A 20,228-nucleotide genomic window follows, 5' to 3' on the forward strand; every position below is an offset into this window, starting at 1 on the left:
TGGGGTTACACTTGTCTAAATCCTATCTCCAGACAGTAAGATCCATATCCAGTTACCAGTCGCTTGAGTCATCCTGTTCCTGGATCAGAGAATTAAGTAACATTTTGCATCACTATTACCCTACTGCATCAGTGTAGCTAAATGTCTAGTGGATTTAGGGAAGGGAGTTTATAAGCTCTGACAATCTAAACTCTTATTTTCTGTTGCCTTTTTTAAGAAGACACAACGGACCAAAGTTATCATGGGCATTACTCTGCTGAGTTTTATGGAGAGACACCAGGGATGAATTTGCCCCAATGTAAAGTTGTCTCTCCTTTTTGGCTGAGGCTTAATCTTTGTGCAGTCTGGCTTCCTCTCATTCTATAATGAGAAAGCAGAACTTTAGGGGCTGGATGATTTTCCATCTTTCTAATGGGAGTATTTCTTGGCCAAAAAATAGCCCCGTGTCACTTGCCAGCCTTCATTTGCCCTGATGTTTCACATGCGGTATCCTAGGTTTCATCAAAAGATTCCAATCCAAAACGAGACTGCAATGCCAAGAGAATTACTTTGAATTCAAACTCTGTTAAGCGCAGCATGATACATGGTGGAGTCATCAGGTGAAATGAAGACTGACAGTTTAATTTATCTAAATACTGTAAAAGAAAAGACATCTGGCATGATGGCTTCTGGCTTCCACAAGATGACAGTAATAGACGGTGAGTCTCTTTACTGCTACAAAAAAAATAATCCTTGTTTTAATCTATAATTTTTTTTAATAGAGCAAAGCATGGTATTACAGTCCACAGCTCAGATCTTTCTCCCCTCTCCTCACCATACCTCCAGTTTCTATGGTCCAAAGGAGATCTCAGATTTGCTCGAGTTATCTTCTTTATACACCATAGTCTAAATAATGGAAGCAAAATCCGGAAATGAGCCTTCCATCCTCGTCTCTCTTCCTCTCCCAAACTCATTCCATCCCGTACCTAGAGTGCAAGCGTTTCAGAGCAAAGATGGTCTCTATGGGCTAGACGGAGCAGCCATTCAGCTTTGATCCTGCAAGGGCTTGTGTCCTTAAGTGTGAACTCACTGGCTTCAGGTGCCTGGCTTTTGGATCTGTCCTAATGCATGGTGGTCTACTTCCTCAACCCAGTGAAAATCAGGACTGGGGAGGATATAGGGTAACTGCAAACCCTTTGAAGGTGTAGCTGTTCCAGTTCTCCAGATCCCCAGGGTCTGGCTGTAGTGTGCTAGGATCCACATGTTTCTCCTGATGGTTCTTGTTTATGTTAAGATGCGGGAGGTGGCTGGAGAGTTGAAAGAGTCACTCCGCACACAGCAGAGCCGGGTTATGAATCCTGATCGGAGCAGAGAGATGCTGCTGCAACTTAGAGCAGGCTCCAGCGTGCGTGCTGTGAAGTGGATGTAAAGATAAAAACAAGAGAAACTACCGGTACTTGTTTCACACAAGCTCTCCCAGCGTTAATGTGAAGAGTGATGTGCTTACCACAAAGAGCAAGGCTGCGACTTACCCAATGTACAGCACCTAGCACAAAGGAACCTGTTCCTGACTGAGGCCTTTGGTGCAAATATAATAATAATATAACCCTAAATAAATAATCAGAACAGACAGTCCATAAACATTTCTCTAGTTCAGAGACAAACAGCTCTAATGTACTTCAGTCTGCAGTTGTCTGAATTTTTTGGTCAAAATATTTTTTCTATGAAAAATAGCTTTTTTAGTTAACCAGAACAGAAATATTAATTTTAGTTGAAAGTTTCCAGTTCCCAGAAACCAATACCTGAAAAGCTTTGGCAAAAATGGTTTTCAAAAACTGATTTTGTTTTTGGCTTTTGGCTTCGTTTTTTTTAAAATTATCATTATTTTATTTTTATTTTCATTTAAAAACTGAAAAATGTTCACAGGACATTTCTTTTTAAAACTATTTTCCCATGAAAAGTTAGCATTTTGCAACTGGCCCTGCTTACTTCCCCTACTCAACAGATGCTTTCAGAATTCAGAATCTCAGAGAAGATCATTTTAAAGGGCTTCAGGTTCCCTAAAACAGGCAACAGATGGGATCAGAGAGTGGGATCAGAGAAAAAGGAACTGGCAGATTAAAAAATTTTTTTTAAAAGAAACATTCTGTCATGTTCCATATAATTCTGTAGATTAGCAAAGCTGGAAGGATCTTTAAAATCCAACTTACACTTCAGCATTTGTGCTGCAGCTTTACTTTTTGAATGTCAATCATCTTGGCCTTTTTAATTACTTTCACTTTCTGGCTCTAGCACGTGATTTTTTTTTATCTTTATGGAAAAATCGTATAGAACTTAATAGCGATGAAACAAATGGCATTCTGTAGAAGTTACTTTTAAAACCTAAAGAATGTAATAGAACATGTTAATGCTTCCATACCATCCGATGGAAAATTCTGTGGCTGAGACATAAATAGTCATTAAATCCCATAGGATGATCTGAACTTTTCTCCTTTTTTTTAATCACTTTTGAATACATTCTATAGGACTGTTGCTTAAGGAATTATTTTATATGTATGCATTTCTATGGTGCTCATCGCCATAGTATTTGACCTTTTACATTTTGGTTAGACACAGTGCATGGAATATTTAAACTAAAAGTGAACTGAGGAAGATGCATCAGAACCAGATTAGGTGCAGGCTGGCTAGAAGGTTCGGGATTGGGGCCAAATCAAGATTAGGTTTCAGGACGCAAACTCCTCTCCCCCACCCATAGTGGAAATCTTGCCTGGAAATGTTGTATGGCAGATATTTGTAGGAGCAACTTGATCTCATGTGACTTCTGCCACATTGAGTCAAAATCTAGCGAGAGGTGGTGCTTCAGTGAGATTTTGCCACATATGAACCTGAAAAATTAGGCTCCTTTCAATTCTTGATGCAATACAGAATCTAAAATTTAGGATCCAGAAATTTTGAAATTCAAGGAGTTCAAATTCAGGGGTTTGGTTCGTTTGCTAGTTACGACAATTTTTAAAAAAAATGTTAATGAACAACAGAAATTGCCATGAAAACAAATCTGTCAATATTAGGTTTCACAAACTTTCCTTTACAAAATGCCTAAGGTCCTTGACTTTGTCCTCTTTAAAGTAATCAGCACAAGGACAGAAGTATTGCAAACAGCCTATTGAACTATTTTAATAATGTATGACTGATGACTAGACACATAGATCTTTTTTGTAGATCTTTAATTGAATTTTTTTTAATTAGACCAGTTCCAGGAACAGATGCAATATCCCAAATCACGGTTCTAATCTTTACCAAGAGACAATTTCCTATCCTCTCACAATACTGGTGTCTTTTCAGCCATCCTCCAGCAATAAATAAATATCAATAACTCAACAGCACGATGGATTTAGACAACTTTTGTCTTTTTTTTTAGTGGTAGAATAAAAGTAGACCATCAGCATGAAGTGAAGTTGTCTTTGTTTACTGACCAGTCTCCAGTTACATATGGGTACCAGTTTCCAGCATTTTCATGGACGTCTCCTCGCTGCCATGTGGCACCTCACTTAAAACACCTTCGCCAACCAGCTGTGCCATCATTTGGCAATGAATCAGCTTGCTGATGCAATCACTAAGTCAATTGTAGATTCATAGATTCCAGGCCAGAAGGAACCAATATGATCATTGTTATTAATCACACACATCTGCAGGGTCAGAACTAAAATCCTGGTTCTTCATATCCATAAAGCTGGCCTTGAACTAAAGATGACCACCTTAGTCCAAGATAATACAAGTAGTGTGTCCCTTGTCTGCACTGGTATTTCTGGGAAAACTGCATGCTATTACACTACCACCAGAGTAACAATTGTGGGATAGCAGCAAAGAGTCCTGTGGCACCTTATAGATTAACAGACTTCTGCTTTTACAGATCCAGACTAACACGGCTACCCCTCTGATAATTGTGGGATTGTTAACATGGACAGGTAACCAATATTTTAACCATTGTGTCTTCTAGATATGCTCTGGGCAGGGTTTCTACTATTGTCCCTCTTCTCTTTCCCATGGTGACAAGTAACAGTGCCACCTAGGAGACAGAGCTCTGGAATGGGATTCAGAAGCCCTGGATTCTATTCCTGGCCTGCTGGGTGATCTTGGGCAAGTCACGTCATCTCTAGGCCTCAGTTTACCTATGTGTAAATTGGGGATAATGGGACTGATCTTTGTAAAGTGCTTTGAGATCTACCGCTGAAACATGCTATATAAAAGCTAGATAGCATTATGAAGGATGGAGAAATGCACACAATTATCACTCCTAACTGATTGTAATCTTCCCTTTTTGGGTCATCTGTGAGATTGGAACTCAGGACCTTTATCTCTAAAAACATGAGCTCGTATCACATGAGCTAAAGATTGACAGCTGTTAAAATGGAAGTTGTGGCAAACACACACCTCTTATAGAGCCTGACCACCAGTGACCAACAAAGATCCCCATGCTCAGAGTGTGGGTTACTTCATCACTTAATTAACCCCCAAAATGTCAAAAGGAAGAGTGGCAAATCTAGCTACTTCCAACAGCTCTCTACTGTTGTTCTTAGGAGAACTGGTGATGGTACCTGTATTGTACGATGGAAGGACATGAAGCCAAAGAATTCATTCACAATTTGTTTTCTGCTGAAGTATTTGTTCTCTCTGCATGGGGAAAAACCAGAAACACTTCAAAAAATCTCACAACACATCTCAAACATGAGTTGAGTGAGAAGTGAAATCTGGAAAATGTGGATGTTCCAACCAAAATAAAAGAGAGACGAGAAATATTTGCTAAGAATTATGTCTTGGGTGAGAGTTGAAGCATCTGGATTGGGAGGATCCAGATGACGAGAGCGCACAAGGCAACAGAAGATTATTTTGAAATGCCATTATGGATGGCCTGTTTCTTGACACACAGTCAGTCATTCTCTGATTTCAGTCTGAAACCTCCTCACTGAGCCCAGCGTAGAAAAATCATTCAGTTTGTCAAGCTTCCTTGTAAACATTTTAAAAAGTCCAAAAATCTTCAGTGTGTTGGGAATAAAACCGTAGACAAGGCCAGTCAGTTAAGGGCAGCATTAGAAGCTGCCTGCATAGCTGTCTCCAAAGTCAAGCTCCATCCTACCTGCAATTTCTGGGAAAGTTCTTCACTGAAGACCACTAAGACAGATGCACCCCAGACTTGTTCCTGTATACTCTCTCTCAACTCACTATTATTTGCCAGTTCATACAAGCACCTTGTTTGGGTCTCTGATTTCCACAGTATTTGGGTTCCTTTGGTAGAAATATTGGGTTGGATTTAGATGTACCAGTTTGTATCAGTTTAGGATAGTCATGGTCTCCCTGGAATTATTCTCTTTAGGAGAAAGAACACCTAGCACAAAGGTTATGCTAATAAAATTTGGATGACACAAAATTGGGAGGTATTGCCAATACGCAGGGGGACCATAATATCATATAAGAAGATCTGCAGGACGACCTTGAAAACTGGAGCAGTAGAAATGGGATGAAATGTAACAGTGCACGGTCATGCACTTAGAGACTAACAACAAGGGGGATGTTTCAGTTGGCAGCTACAGAGGAGGAGGAAGACCTGGATTGGTCGATCACAGGATGACTATGACCACCAATGTGATGAGGTCGTGAAAAAAGCTAATGAAATTGTAGGATGCATTAAATGAGGTATTTCCAGTAGAGAGAGGCACTGATGAGACCTCATCTGGAATACTGTGTGCAGTTCAAGTCTCCCATGTTTACGAAAGATGAAATCAAACAGGAACAGGTACAGAGAAGGGCTATTAGGGTGATCAGAGGATTGGCAAACCTACTTTATGAGAGGAGACTTAAGGAGCTTGCCTTGTTTAGCCTAACAAAATGAAGGGAGGTACAATTGCTCTCTATAAATACATCTGAGGGATAAACATCGGGGAGAGAGAGGAGTTATTTTTGTTAAGGGCCAATGGTGGCATAAGAACAAATGAATATAAACTGGCCATCAACAAGTTTAAGCTTGAAATGAGACATACGTTTCTAACCATCAGAGCAGTGAAGTCCTGGATCAGCCTTCCAAGAGGAGTAGTGGGAGGGTGGGAACCAAACTTGTTTCAAGATAGAGCCTGATAAGTTTGTGGAGGGGATGGAATAATGAGATTGCCTACAGTGGTAGACGGCCCATCCACAATGGCTGTTAGCAAATATCTCCAGTGGCCAGAGATGGGACACTAGATGGGCTGAGCTCTCTGTTATTACAGAGAATTCTTTCCCAGGTGTCTTGGCGGTGGGTTTCCCCCACACGCTCAGAGTCTCACTGAGCATGATATTTGGGGTTGGGAAGGAATGGGTTTTTTTTTTTTGCCTTCCTGTGCAGCAGGGGGCACAGGTCCCTTGTTGGTTTGAACTAAAGTAAATGGTGTAAGTTGAAATCTTTAGGTCAAGATTTGAGGACTTCAGTAACTCAGTTAAAGGCTATGGTCACTATTACCGTAGTGAGTGGGCGAGATTCTGTGGCCTGTGATATTCCAGTGGTCAGACTAGATGATCATAGTGGTCCCCTTCTAATTTTATAATCTATGAATGCCAGGCCTTGCCCTGGAACCTTCTCCCATATAGCAGGGACCCACCTCTCATTTACCAATATGGGAAAGGCGGGATGATTCCAGTCCCCTGACATCTTGTCACAAACCTGAGACTGAGAACTAGTGATCTATCAAACATCTGGTACGCTGATGGTTTTCCATCACCCTAGCTATCAGATGAAGGAAGGTGATTCAGGATGAGGACAGAAATGTATCTAGAAGTACACAGCTAAATAAGGATTTCAATATTGGTTTGCTTCCTCTCCCTGGACATTATATTTGTACTTCCCGAATGTCCTCATTCACATTTGTAATGAGCGCAGAGCAGGTGAAGTGCTGCTGCTTGTTTTTGCCAGTCCACTGGCTGATTAAATCACAAGCCTCCAGAGGATTAAATTTTGGCATCATTATGCAGTAAAATGTGTAATATCCCTTTACGCTTCACTATTCTCCTTAGTGCGTAGTGTTTGCTTCTCACACCATGCAAAATAAAGTGAGGCAAGCCTGGCAGAATGAAGACCAACCAGTAACAAAGCGCTGACAGGGGAGCACCAGATTCTAGCCCTTTCCTCTGTGTGTGAGTTCACTGACACATTTACAGATACATATCCTGCATTGGCTGCTGATGCAAAGTTTGGGTCTGGAGCCTGTATTCTCTAGACCCCAAACACAATTACTAAATAAATGATACAAAGACAGGGAGATGGGGGGTAGAACTGTCATTCTGCAGGTTCAAAACAGAGGGCTTTGTAACCTGAGCTATATGGTAATTCCTTAAAGAGGGAATAGTAAAAAGTCACACATCTCTTATGTGAGCTGGGTGCTATTATTCACTCAGACAAGCCCTTATGGAGTTATGTATCCAGGAGACAACTTGGATCCAGATCTAGGTATGAACTTTTCCAAAGTTTGGAACTGGGTTTTGGTTTGCATTGGTCTCTAATTTTTTGTAACATGCCAGTTATCATCACACAGCAGATTTATTTCCATAGGGCCAAACTATGCTCTTGGATACACTCGCAAGGTCCTGTTTATTGAGTGCAGAATAAGTGCCTTTCGTCTTGGAAGATTTTGCAAACAAGTCACATTTAAAGCATAACGTTTGGTCACTTAATTCTATCTGACAAAATTTCACCGGCAGTTGAATTTCGGTAAGGAATTTTTTTTCACTCTGTGATGGAGTGAGCTCCCCACACTAGCACCACAAGAGCTGAGTTGGGCCAGCTGGGCCCAATCAGCTAATGAGGCTGCAAACAGGGGAGCCTTAGGTTGGAGGCAGCTAATTAGAGAGAGGCTCACCTGTGCAGGAACAGGCAGGGCCTATAAAGTCAGGTAGTGGGCTGCAAACTGAGCTGTGGAGACAGGCTAAAGGAAGCTAGACAGCAGTTGCATGCACGCGCTGAGAGAAAGAAAGGGAGCCAGGGTGCAGAAAGTAATCCATGGAAGGTGCAACAGGAGTGTTGGGAAGAAGCAGGGTTGGGGTGGGAAGAAGCAGGATGGTGGTGGGGCCTTGGGGGAAGAGATGGGGTTAGGGGGGAGCACCCCCTGGTAGATTAGAAATGTAGCACCTATGGAAGGGGGTGCCTACTTCAAGAGCTAATCCCCAGAGTGACTAGGCGGAGATACCAGTCCAGGGGTGACAGGAGCACCCCATCGTACACTCCAAGTCCTAAAACCTCTGTTGCTACCTGTAGTGGGGTTCATGGGGGGCTAGCAGGCAGTGGCTCAATAGTCTGAGAGTCTTGGGATGGCCTTGCCAGGCCGCCAGAAGGCCTGGTGGCTGAGTTACACTCCACTGTTCCCTGGGTTCTCCCTATCTGCTGTAGAGGGAGGGATGCCCCTCTAGCTGGTACAACAGCCTGGCTTCCTCCTGCTGTTCTCTCTCCAGTTTGAGGTGTTGTCTGTGTGCTCAGCTTTTCTCTCAGCAGAGGGTTGCTCCCACAGTCTCAAGAGTTCAAACAGTCCCTTGGGTCTTCCCTCACTTTCCAGTGTCCACTTGTTTCCCTCCTTCTCAGGGAGAAGAGGGGGAGAGAAAAGGAGGTCAGGCCCTTGGCCTCCCAGTTGGGTCCCCCTCCCTAGGCCAGACCCTCTCCCTGTAGATCTTTCTGTGCTAGAAGCTGCTGCCTGCACCCAGTCTCACCTTCACTCTCCCCCTGCTTGCCTGTCAGTCTCCTTTTTAAGCAGGCCCTTGGTTTGCAATATACTCTGCAGCTGCTAGGGGGAGGGGCCGCCTTGGCCCAATGCTGCTTCATTACTCCTTCAGCCTTAGGCAGGGGTCCATAAAACACATCATGACCCCCCACAGATGGACAGGTCAGTGGTGGATGTGGTGATTCTTCTTTGCAAAGTGCTATGGGATCCTTTGGGATGAAAGACTTTCATACACGGCTTGTTAGTAATTCTCATTAGTTCATTGTTCCTTGGTATCTGTAGCAAATATTGCAGGTTAGTGGGTTCAGTATGGGAATTAATGGGTGCAATTCTATGGCCAAGAGTTCAGACTAGATTACTGTGCTCTAATATCTGTGAAGCTGTGAACTTTTACTTTGGTAAATCTCCCACTGTCGTATGTGAATTCCAGAATTCAAAAAGCACAAAAGCCTGTTCTTTTGCACTCATTGCACTGTGCATATACAACACTTGATGTGCAAGACATACATTTCTGCACCATCTTAGGTTGCTGTTGTACTGTCACCTGCCACTGTAATATTTGTGTGCCAGTATCTGAATTAGAGATGGGTGGGAACTGTTTTTCCTGTCCCATGAACATTTTTGAGATATCAACAAACTTTCCCATCACAAAGGAGATGAAAAGTTGAAATACCAAATTTTGGTGAACCAACCCCTCTCCCCCCCAAAAAGTTGGTATATCTGAAATGTTCCATTTCAACAACTTCAAAACTTTGTTTAGTTGAAAAACTCATCAGCACCACCCCTTTCCTGCAAGAAGTTTCAACTTCAACAGATTGGCATTTTTAAATACAGAAACATTTTGTAAAGAAATTGCTGGTGGGCTCTCCTCTGAATATGCATATGTAGAAACTCAAGGTTAGGTGAACATTTCTGATCCACAGCCCTATGAAGTCTAAGGAGAAACTCCCTCTGACCTCATTAGCCTATGGCTTTGGCCTGTACTGGGCATGATGTGCTCACAAAAGTTGACTGCACCTTGTTTTGAAAATATAGGCAGAGAGATTTGGGCCTTTTATTGTCAACCACTCCTTTATGAAATGTCTGTTACTTCCAAGTTGCTTTTGTCAAACACTGACAAATTGGTGGAATTACCTGTATGTTCTGGTGCTGTAAAATCCATCCCCAGGATCCTCCCCTCACTCCATCTGTTCATTTCAGCAACTTTATCAAAATTGCCAGCATTTAAAAAAATAAGGAAACTTCCACTATTTTCAGACAGCGAATCAGAGGGCTGAAATACAATAGCTTTTTTTTTTTCCAATTTAAGATCTTACCAAAGGTAAGGCACACACTAACCATATTTATGAAAAAGATTTCCCTCAGATTAAATGTGCCGATGTCAGTCCTCTAGCTTTCTAAAATGAGGGTGTGGAGACAGATGGTGAAGGACGAAATGGCCCAGCTACAATAAGAATCTTTAGGGACAGATCCTTGGCCTTAGCATAGTCCTTATTGCACTGCTGTGGTGGTGCAAAGGGACTGTAAAGATGCCCTAATAAGGCACCTGGAGACTTCTCTGAGGTGGGAGACTCCTCAGGTGACATAATTTCAGTAAAGCTACACACACACACACACACACACACACACACACACACACACACACAGAGCGCTAGAATATTCAGTGCTGTTCCAGCTCTTGGTTGGTAACATTCCCTAGGGAGCTGTTACAGCTGGCAGGAGTGAGAAGGAGACCCTGGCCTGTACAGCATTCAGGGGCAGAAAAGTGGGTTAGGAAAGCAATGCCTGTATCCTCCCACTCTCCACAGCCACACCCAGGGGAGTTTGGATGCAGCTGCGAATCTTGGTGGGTGAATTTCTATGGCCTAGTAGAACTAGAATAGACTAATGGTGGACCCCACCCAAAATCCTAGATCCAAACATCTCCCTCTATCCTGGGGGAGATTTGGAATCGGCACTCAGGAGTTGGTTGTGAAATCTAGAGATAGATCTAGGTCTATTAATGCGTCAAAACACCCCCTGTGCCTGACTATCTGGACCTGGTTCCATTTTTATCAACTCTGACCCATGTCTAGAAAGATCACTGAGATCATGAAGTTCTCATCGCTTATATTTTGCAAAAGGTGTTCAGATGCCATTGTGATGGGCGTGCTCATGAAAACTCAGACATATATGGCTGCCCATTATCTGTGCTGCCTCCTCTTTCATCGTCTGCAGTGATGGATGATGACTTCATGGCCTGGCCTCTTAAGAGGTGCTGACAGTGAACCACTGGTTGCACAGCATGAACATTTAAGAATCTAGTGGCATTTAAATAAAGTATTCTCCGGCTTTTGAAAGAAATCCACCTGTGAAATACAGAAAGCAGTAACTGTAACTTCCTTGCTGTTAAAGCGATAAAGAAATTAATGCCACACTAGGTTCTAAAATCCCATGGCTGTCTGGAGATATCTCCTTTTTTTTTAAACACTTCTCTCCATCCACAGTGTATGAAGGTGCCTGCAGTTAAAGGAATGGCAAGATGTAGGAAAGATATTGCTTCCCCGGAGTTTTATGAAGCTGATATCAATCTTTTATTTCATAAACTTCAGGCCTGTTATTACCTTAAGAGTGCGCTCTGTGGCATTAAATGTGACACTGACGAGAATACAAATAAGGGGAGGAATCAAATGCTGCTAGACATCAGGGCCTGAACAGTGCTTCTATAGGAGCACTGTTTTAAACTCTCCTCAGAAGAGTTTAAAAGGGCCGTGAAACAGCATAGCATCTGAAGAGGGTTTGGGGGCAATAAATCAATTTTAAGCTTTAGCACTGAAGAAAATAAATAGTCTGATTCAGGTGAGGATAGGGTTTTGGCTTATTCAGCTAGAGACCTGAAGGCTTGTGTGCAAACTGATGAAACAATGTCATGTATATACATTCAGGACATAAAGAGCATTCAAAATTGGTGTTTTTGAAGTAAAAATCCATCCATTTTCATTAAATGTCATTCCAAGAGGACTGGTTTTTACACTAAAATATGTGAAATGCTGGCTCCTGAAATGGCCCAGAAGGAAACTGCAAATACTTTGCATAAATACTTGTCACATTTGCACAGTAGGAGGGCTCTATTCTAGGAAAGCACTTAAGCAGGTGCTTCACTTTAAGCAAGTAAATAGTCCCATTGGATCTGCCCACATGCTTAAAATAAAACGTGCTTAAGTGCTAAACTGAATGAGGCCATAATAATGGTAGTGCCTTACATTTACACCAGCTCAGGATCTGGCTCTTTAAATCAGGGTAGCTCCATTGACCCTGATTTACATGAGCTGAAGATCTACCCATATTGCCTTTCACTAGAAGGACCTAATATTTTCCAGATGGATTCATAGATTATAGTGTGTGCATGTGTGTGTGTGTATATGTAAATATAATGTGGATATAGCAGTGTGGTTAATTGAGTGCTTGTGCTGTTGAAGTGCTTTCTTCATCCAGTCTGCATCATCAAACATTGCAACAAGTGGTAGAGACCTTTGGAACACTTTATCTAGTCAAATGAAGACAGGAAGTAATGAACATTGATTGCATCCAAAGTGAAACTGAGGGAGGAGCAGCAGAGTGTGAGTACCCAAACTGGTATTTGATCAGGGACCTGAGGCTAATAGTGGTTGCTTAATTTTCAGGCCTTATTTGTAACATGGCACCAGGGTCACTAACTGCTTGATAAAGTAATCAAGAAAGTGAGGTGATAATTGGACAATCTGCAAAGTCTGTGCTAGCTCACTTTTAATATGCATCACTTTGAAAATGTATGGGCTCCAAATAGTTTATCTAATCTGACACACACTTTTCAAAGTAAACTTTTGGGCACTTGGAAAATATATATTTGTGATCTGACCTGACAAATTTTCTGTACATATTAGGGCTGTCAAGCGATTTAAATAATTAATCGTGCGATTAATCGCACTGTTAAACAATAATAGAATACCATTTATTTAAATATTTGTGGATGTTTTCTACATTTTCGTATATACTGATTTTAACTACAACACAAAATACAAAGTGTACAGTGCTCACTTTATATTTATTTTTTATTACAAATATTTGCACTGTAAAAAACAAAAGAAATAGTATCAGAGGGGTTGCCGTGTTAGTCTGGATCTGTAAAAAGCAACAAGGAGTCCTGTGGCACCTTATAGACTAACAGATGTATTGGAGCATAAGGTTTCGTGGGTGAATATGCATCTGATGAAGTGGGTATTCACCCACAAAAGCTGATGCTCCAATACATCTGTTAGTCTATAAGGTGCCACAGGACTCTTTGTTGCTTTTTAAAAGAAATAGTATATTTCAATTCACCTAATACAAGTACTGTAGTGCAACCTTTTTATAATGAAAGTTGAACTTTAAAATGTAGAATTATGTACAAAAAAACTGCATTCAAAAACAAAACCATATAAAACTTTAGAGCCTACAAGTTCACTCAGCCCTACTTCTTGTTCAGCCAGTCGCTAAGACAAACAAGTTTGTTTACATTTAAGGGAGATACTGCTGACTGCTTCTTATTTACAATGTCACCTGAAAGTGAGAACAGGTATTCACATGGCACTTTTGTAGCCAGCGTTGCAAGGTATTTACGTGCCAGATACACTAAACATTCATGTGCCCCTTCATGCTTTGGCCACCATTCCAGAGGACATGCTTCCATGCTCCTGATGCTCGTTTAAAAAAAAAGTGTTAATTAAATTTGTGACTGAACTCCTTGGGGGAGAATTGTACGTCTCCTGTTCTGTTTTACCAGCTTTCTGCCATATATTTCATGTTATAGCAGTCTCGGATGATGACCCAGCACATGTTGTTCGTTTTAAGAACATTTTCACAGCAGATTTGACAAAACGTAAAGAAGGTACCAATGTGAGATTTCTAAGGATAGATACAGCACTCGATCCAAGGTTTAAGAATCTGAAGTGCCTTCCAAAATCAGAGGGAGAAGGTGTGGAGCATGCTTTCAGATATCTTAAAAGAGCAACACTCTGATGCAGAAACTACAGAACCTGAACTATCAAAAAAGAAAATCAACCTTCTGCTGGTGGCATCTGACTCAGATGATGAAAATGAACTTGCATCAGTCCCCTCTGCTTTGGATCGTTATCGAGCATGACCCATCATCAGCATGAATGCATGTCTTCTGGAATGGTGGTTGAACCATGAAAGGACATATGAATCTTTAGCCCATCTGGCACATAAATATCTTGTGACTCTGGCTACAACATTGCCATGCGAATGCCTGTTCTCACTTTCAGGTGACATTGTAAACAAGATGTGGGCAGCATTATCTCCTGCAAATTGTAACCAAACTTGTTTGTCTGAGCTCATTTTTTCAATATTGTTGGGTTTTTCATTTTGAAATGACTTCTCACTTTGTGTTTTTTAAATTTCCCAGAATATGAAAAATGAGAAAATTGAAACAATGTTTTGGCTCTTTTTGTTGTTGAAAATGTCTCAGTTGATCCAAAATGGAAATTTAAAAAAAAATCCTTCACAGAGAACTTCATTTTGGGGGTTCATGCCGATCGAAAATGAAGCCAAATTTAGAAATAAGTCATGAATAACTGTTGTCCTCCAACCAGCGCTAATGATACATTCAAGAGTGTGAAGATGTCAGATAATATTAAATGGGTGGGCCACGTAAGTACCATACCTAGATTTGTCTGTCTTCTTATGTGGCCTCCTAGCCAAGGGCCCTGAACTTGGCCATTAGCAATTGTCTGACTTTTCAGCCCTTTGTTAATGTTCTTGGGTATATAATTAGCAGAGGTGTTTGGGTTCCATTGTTCCTTTCCTTAGACTGTTGCTTCTCCTCCCCTCATGAAGCTGTTCTCTCTAATGTCTTGATCATAAATCAAGTCACTGTAGTGGCTAATTCGTTATTCCAAGAGAGTCTGTCTGTCAGACAGCGTCCTCGCAGAGTCCCTCCTTCAGAAGCTTGAACCCATGCCAGTGTGTGGAGTGACTCAGTGCCATGACTGAGAGAGGAGATGATGCAGCTGTAAGCCACAGAGGAGACTGGGGCTGAAATGGAGAGGGATGGTTGCCAAGGTAATCTGAGCAGCTGAGGCATTAAACCGAAAGAACTGGTGCTTGCACTGCCAGCAAAGCTTGGAGGCTATTTGAAGCAGGGAGCATAGGCTGGTGGCTGAGATGTAGGTGGTGGTATGATCTGTTGCTCCAGGGAAGGATTTGCCCCATGCTCCTCACATACCCAAATACTTTAATAAAGCATTTGTATGCCTCGTTACACAGGGATGTGTCTCTACCTAGTTGTATCTCCCCCCTTCCCCCACTAAATTTAGGGACATTCTTCCATAGGGCAGAGTATTAACATAGAATCATAGAAATTCAGGACTGGAAGGGATCTTAGTAGGGTTAGTCCTGCCTGAGTGCAGGGGATTGGACTAATTATTATCTCCCTGATAGTTGTCTGTCTAACCTGCTCTTAAAAACCACCAATGATGAAGATTCCACCACCTCCCTAGATAACTTGTTCCAGTGCTTAACTACCCTGACAGTTAGACATTAGGAAAAACTTCCTAACCTAAATCTCCCTTGCTGCAGTTTAAGCCCGTGACTTCTTGTCCTATCCTTGGTGAACAATTGATCACCCTCCTCTGTATAACAACCTTTTATGTACTTGAAGGCTGTTATAGAATCATCAAATTGTAGGACTGGAAGGGACCCCAAGAGCCAAGTTCCCTCTAAGCTGCACAGCCATGCAGCTGCCTATTAAGCCCCATGCAGGGGCTCAGGGCTAGCAGGGAGAGATGCCTGTTCCCCAAAGCGGACCTATCGCAGCGGGAGAGACGTCCCTCCCCTGGCCCCAGTGTGGACCTGCTGCAGCCTGAGGGGAGGCGCCCCAACACAGACCTGCCCTGGACTTGCCGAGGCCAGGGGAGAGGAGTCCCTCCCTCAGCCTGGCCCAGGCCCACCGGAGCTGCCGCAGTTGGGAAAAGGTGCCACTCCCCCCTGCCCTGAGCTGCTGTGGTGAGAGAGGGCTGGGGGGAGTCCTCTTTCCCCACTACAGCCCTGGGGCAGCCTGCACCCCCAAACCCCTCATCCCCAGACCCATCCCAGAGCCTGCACCTCTGCCCCAGCCCTGAGCCCCCTCCCACACTCAGAACCCCTCAGCCCCACCTCCACCCCCTGAATTTTGTTATGTGCACCAATATGAAGCTGATGTGTCACATATCACCTCCATATTGGTGCACATAACAAAATTCATTCTGCACATGGATGTAAAAAATTAGAGGGAACAAGAAGTAATCTGGTCCAGTCCACTGAACTCAAAGCAGGACTAAGTATCATGTCACCCCCAGCCTTCTCCAGCCTAAACAAACCCAGTTTTTTCAATCTTTCATTGGTCACATTTTCTAGACCTCTGATCATTTTGGTTGTTCTCTTTTGGACTTTCTCCAATTTATCCACAACTTTCCTGAAGCATGGTGCCCAGAACTGGACATAGTACTCCAGTTGAGGCCTGATCAGTGCTGAGTAGAGCAGAAGAATTACATTTTGTATCTTGCTTAAACACTTCTGCTAATACATCCCAGAATAATGTTTGGGGTTTTGTTTTTGCAACAGTTACATTGACTTGTATGTAGTTTGTGATCCACTATAAACCCCAGATCCTTTCATGCAATACTCTTTCTTAGGCAGCCATTTCCCATTTCGTATTTCTGCAATCGATTATTCCTTTCTAAGCATTGCACATGATCGCTACTGGTCAAATCCAGGCTGCGGAGCTGTGTTGGGATCTTAGTAGCAGTAGCTGAGTTGAAGGTCCAGGAGCCAGTGCTGAGGGCACCTGACAGGATTATTTCAAGGATCAGATTGCATATTTTTCCTGCCCCTCTATCATGTACAGGGGGGCTGGCTGGAAACAGAGGCCAGCCAGCCCTGTAAGACCAGTCAGTAAATGCTCCATGGCCCACAGTTTGAGTTGAATTTTTAAACAACTAGCAAAATCATCCAAAGCACAGGACTTGGTTATGATGGGGGACTTCAACTACTCAGACATCTGTTAGGAAAATATCACAGCAGGGCACAGATTATCCAACAAGTTCTTGGAATGTATTGGAGATAATGTTTTATTTCAGAAGGTGGAGAAAGTTACTGGAGGGAGGCTGTTCTAGGTTTGATTTTGACAACTAGGGAGGAACTGGTTGAGAATTTGAATGTGGAAGACAGTTTGGGTGAAAGTGATCATGAAACGGTAGAGTTCATGATTCTAAGGAAGGGTAGGAGTGAGGACAGCACAATAAATACACTGGATTTCAAGCAGGCAGACTTTAGCAAACTCAGGGAGTTGGTAGGTAAAATCCCATGGGAAGGAAGTCTAAGGGGAAAAACAATTGAAGGCGGTTGGCAGTTTTTCAAAGAGACATTATTAAGGGAACATGAGCAAATTATCCCACGGCGTAGGAAAGATAGGAAGTATGACAAGAGACCACCCTGGCTTAACCAGGAGATCGTAAATGATCTAAAACTCAAAAAAGAGTCCTACAAAAAGTGGAAACTTGGTCAAATTACAAAGGATGAATATAAACAAATAACACAAGTATGTAGGGCCAAAGTTAGAAAGGCCAAGGCACAAAACAAGATCAAACTAGCTAGGGACATAAAAAGAGAACAAGAAAACATTCTACAAATACATTAGAAGCAAGAGGAAGACCAAGGACAGATTAGGCCTGTTACTCAATGAGGGGGGAAAGACAATAACAGAAAATGTGGAAATGGCAGATTCAGTTTTCACCAAGAAGGTTGGTGGCAATTGGATGTTTAACATAGTGAATGCCAGTGAGAATGACGTAGGATCAGAGTCTAAAATAGGGAAAGAACAAGTCAAAAATTACTTAGACAAGTTAGATGTCTTCAAATCACCAGGGCCTCATGAAATGCATCCTAGAATACTCAAGGAGCTGGCTGAGGAGATCTGTCAGGCTGGGTCCAGTTTGCTCAGCAGTGAACCCACCCACAGCCTCACAAATCTTGAGGGAGCTGCGGGAAGGCACCAACCCTCCCTTGCTGCTCTCAGACCCCAACCCCTGTTAAGAGCGGTGTAATCCAGAAGTCATTTGAAGGGGACACTAACTGTATTAGTCTTACAAATTGAACAATATTATATTATGTGCCAGTAGATGGTGCTCTGTATATTATCCCTCTATGTATTCTCACAGATGTATAGTGCCCTGAAATACCTGCCTCTCTAGACTGTTACTTTTCCAGGTAGCTGGCAGAGGGGGATGAGGTTCATCTTGCTAACCTCAATCCCAGCCCAGCCACTCCTTTCAGGAGCCACCTAGTCTTCACTCCCTCCCCACCATACAGCTCCTCAGACCCATAGAGCCTGGGGGACAGGCTGGCCAGTGCCATGGAGGCAGCTGAGTATCAGCACAAACAGGAACTGCCAGAGTGGATCAGTGTCCTGGCTCTAAGAGTGGCCAGCAGCAGATGCCTCAGAGGAAGGTGTAAGAGCTCTTCTCCTCTTCAGTAAGCAGATGTGGGATAATCTGCCCCCTATGTTAATCCTCATATGGATATCTAATCATTAGAGATTGGACGAGGCATGAAATCTAATATCCCTGCCAAAATTTGTGTTGGCAATAACCATTATAACTCCAGATATTCTTTATTTTGTCCATAGAAATACCTGATCCCTTTTTGATCCTTGGCCTCACCAACCTCCTGTGGCAATGAGTTCCACAGTCTAATTGCACATGCGTGGGGGAAAAGATGCATGCAACGTGTATGAATTTGGCTAAGAGTTCATGGATGTTGGGGATGATTTTCACCTTGCTAATGGGGCAAAAATCACTTGTTCCTGATACAGTTCACTAGTGTCCAATAGGTGGCAGCATATTTTTTTCACTCCGTTGCAATAATGTGGTCCTAGAGGAGAAAACAATTTTATTTTACTACTTTAAACTTTATTCTGCTGAATACTAAAACACATACCTAATAGCAATGCTTCTTTAAAGTAATGAAATATTTACTGCCTGGAGCCCTCAACAGCAGAACGTTACAGTATGTTTATTCTGCAGTTCAGTAAATTATAGATATAGTAAGAATCAAATTGATGCTTTCAGATCATGTTAATCCAAACAAGTCTTCTTTATGCTTTTAATCTAAAAAATTTGTTTTCCCTTCCCATGCACATAATTATCAAGGCATCTATTAGGTTCCATAAATAAACCCAGGTCCTAAAATTTGTCTCCAGACTCCAAATCTGCTGAATGACTTCAGGGCATATCATTTCTCAGCAGAAACTCATGTTTCTGCCATTCTCCCCAGGCCCTTGGTATAGCCCCTAAAGGAAAACTGCAGCGATAGCTAAATAAACATTTGCTAAATAAGAACATATATATTGAAATAAATGGAAAACAGCATTTAGAGACAGCTGGCTCAGTTTCAGTAATTGCATAACTCTAAAGGGTGCTGGTATCTTTTCTTCACCTCTGCCTAATGGTTTGTTTTATTTTAGGGTTCAGATTCATTTAACGAATCTCAGACTATTAAACGAAGAACAGTCTGTTGGGGAAGGTTGGTCCAGTGGTTAGAGTGGTAACCACAGATGAGGGAAACCCAGCTTCAATTCCTAGCTCTGCCACAGATGTGCTATGTGATGTGGCACAAATCACTTAGGCACAGGTCTTTGAAGGTATGAGGTACATAACTCCGATTGGGCCTTAATCTCTCTATGGCTCATAATCCCATCTGTGAAATAGGGTTAGCAGCACTTCTCTTCCTCACAGGAATGTTGTACATTAAAGACTTAGGCCACATCTATACTACCTGCCTGATCTGCGGGTAGTAATCGATCTATCGGGGATCAATTTATCACGTCTCATCTAGACGCGATAAATTGATCCCCGAATTGACACCCATACTCCACCTCGACAGGAGGAGTAAGCGGAATCGACGGGGGAGCTGTGGCGGTCGACTTGCTGCTGTGAGGACAGCCAGGTAAGTCGAACTAAGATACTTCGACTTCAGCTATGTGAATACCATAGCTGAAGTTGCATATCTTAGATCGATCCACCCCACTGAGTGTAGACCAGCCCCAAGTGAAGCTCCTCAAACACTATGGCAGAAGGGGCTATCTACATATCTAACTCAGATAGATTATTTATTGTAACATTAATGCTGCAAGACTTGAATCAAAAGTCAGGCAATGTGGAAGTTAAGATTGAATGCTACACTTAAATCTTATAATGGATTGCATAAAATTAAAATGTAGTGGTCAGAGCACAAAGACTCTTGGCCTTTGATCCTGGTATTGCCACTGATTAAGTAATTTGACAACCAATCATATCTTTGCCATGGTTTGTCTGTCAGAGGGGCAATTCACTATTCTCTGCCTCGGATACAAAGGCCATAAATTGATCAGAGCCTGATCCTGTGAGTGATGTGCTCTTCACTTCCCGAAATTAATGCACATGGAAGATACCAAAGTGGAATTTCCTAAATCAGCCTTCTCTG

At 42.4% G+C, this 20,228-nt stretch overlaps 1 protein-coding gene across 1 annotated transcript in view; it reads left to right on the forward strand.

The window, feature by feature from the left end:
- Positions 1 to 661: 661 nt before the first annotated feature.
- SORCS1 (sortilin related VPS10 domain containing receptor 1) overlaps positions 662 to 20,228 on the forward strand; it is a 430,514-nt gene continuing 410,947 nt past the window's right edge. The window contains exon 1 of the mRNA XM_045024608.1: positions 662 to 698. Within this exon, the coding sequence (XP_044880543.1) occupies positions 662 to 698 (37 nt within the window). The remainder of the gene's footprint in view (positions 699 to 20,228) is intronic.

The sequence above is a fragment of the Mauremys mutica genome, chromosome 7 (assembly GCF_020497125.1).
Source record: "Mauremys mutica isolate MM-2020 ecotype Southern chromosome 7, ASM2049712v1, whole genome shotgun sequence".
In the NCBI taxonomy this organism is placed as follows: Eukaryota; Metazoa; Chordata; order Testudines; family Geoemydidae; genus Mauremys; species Mauremys mutica.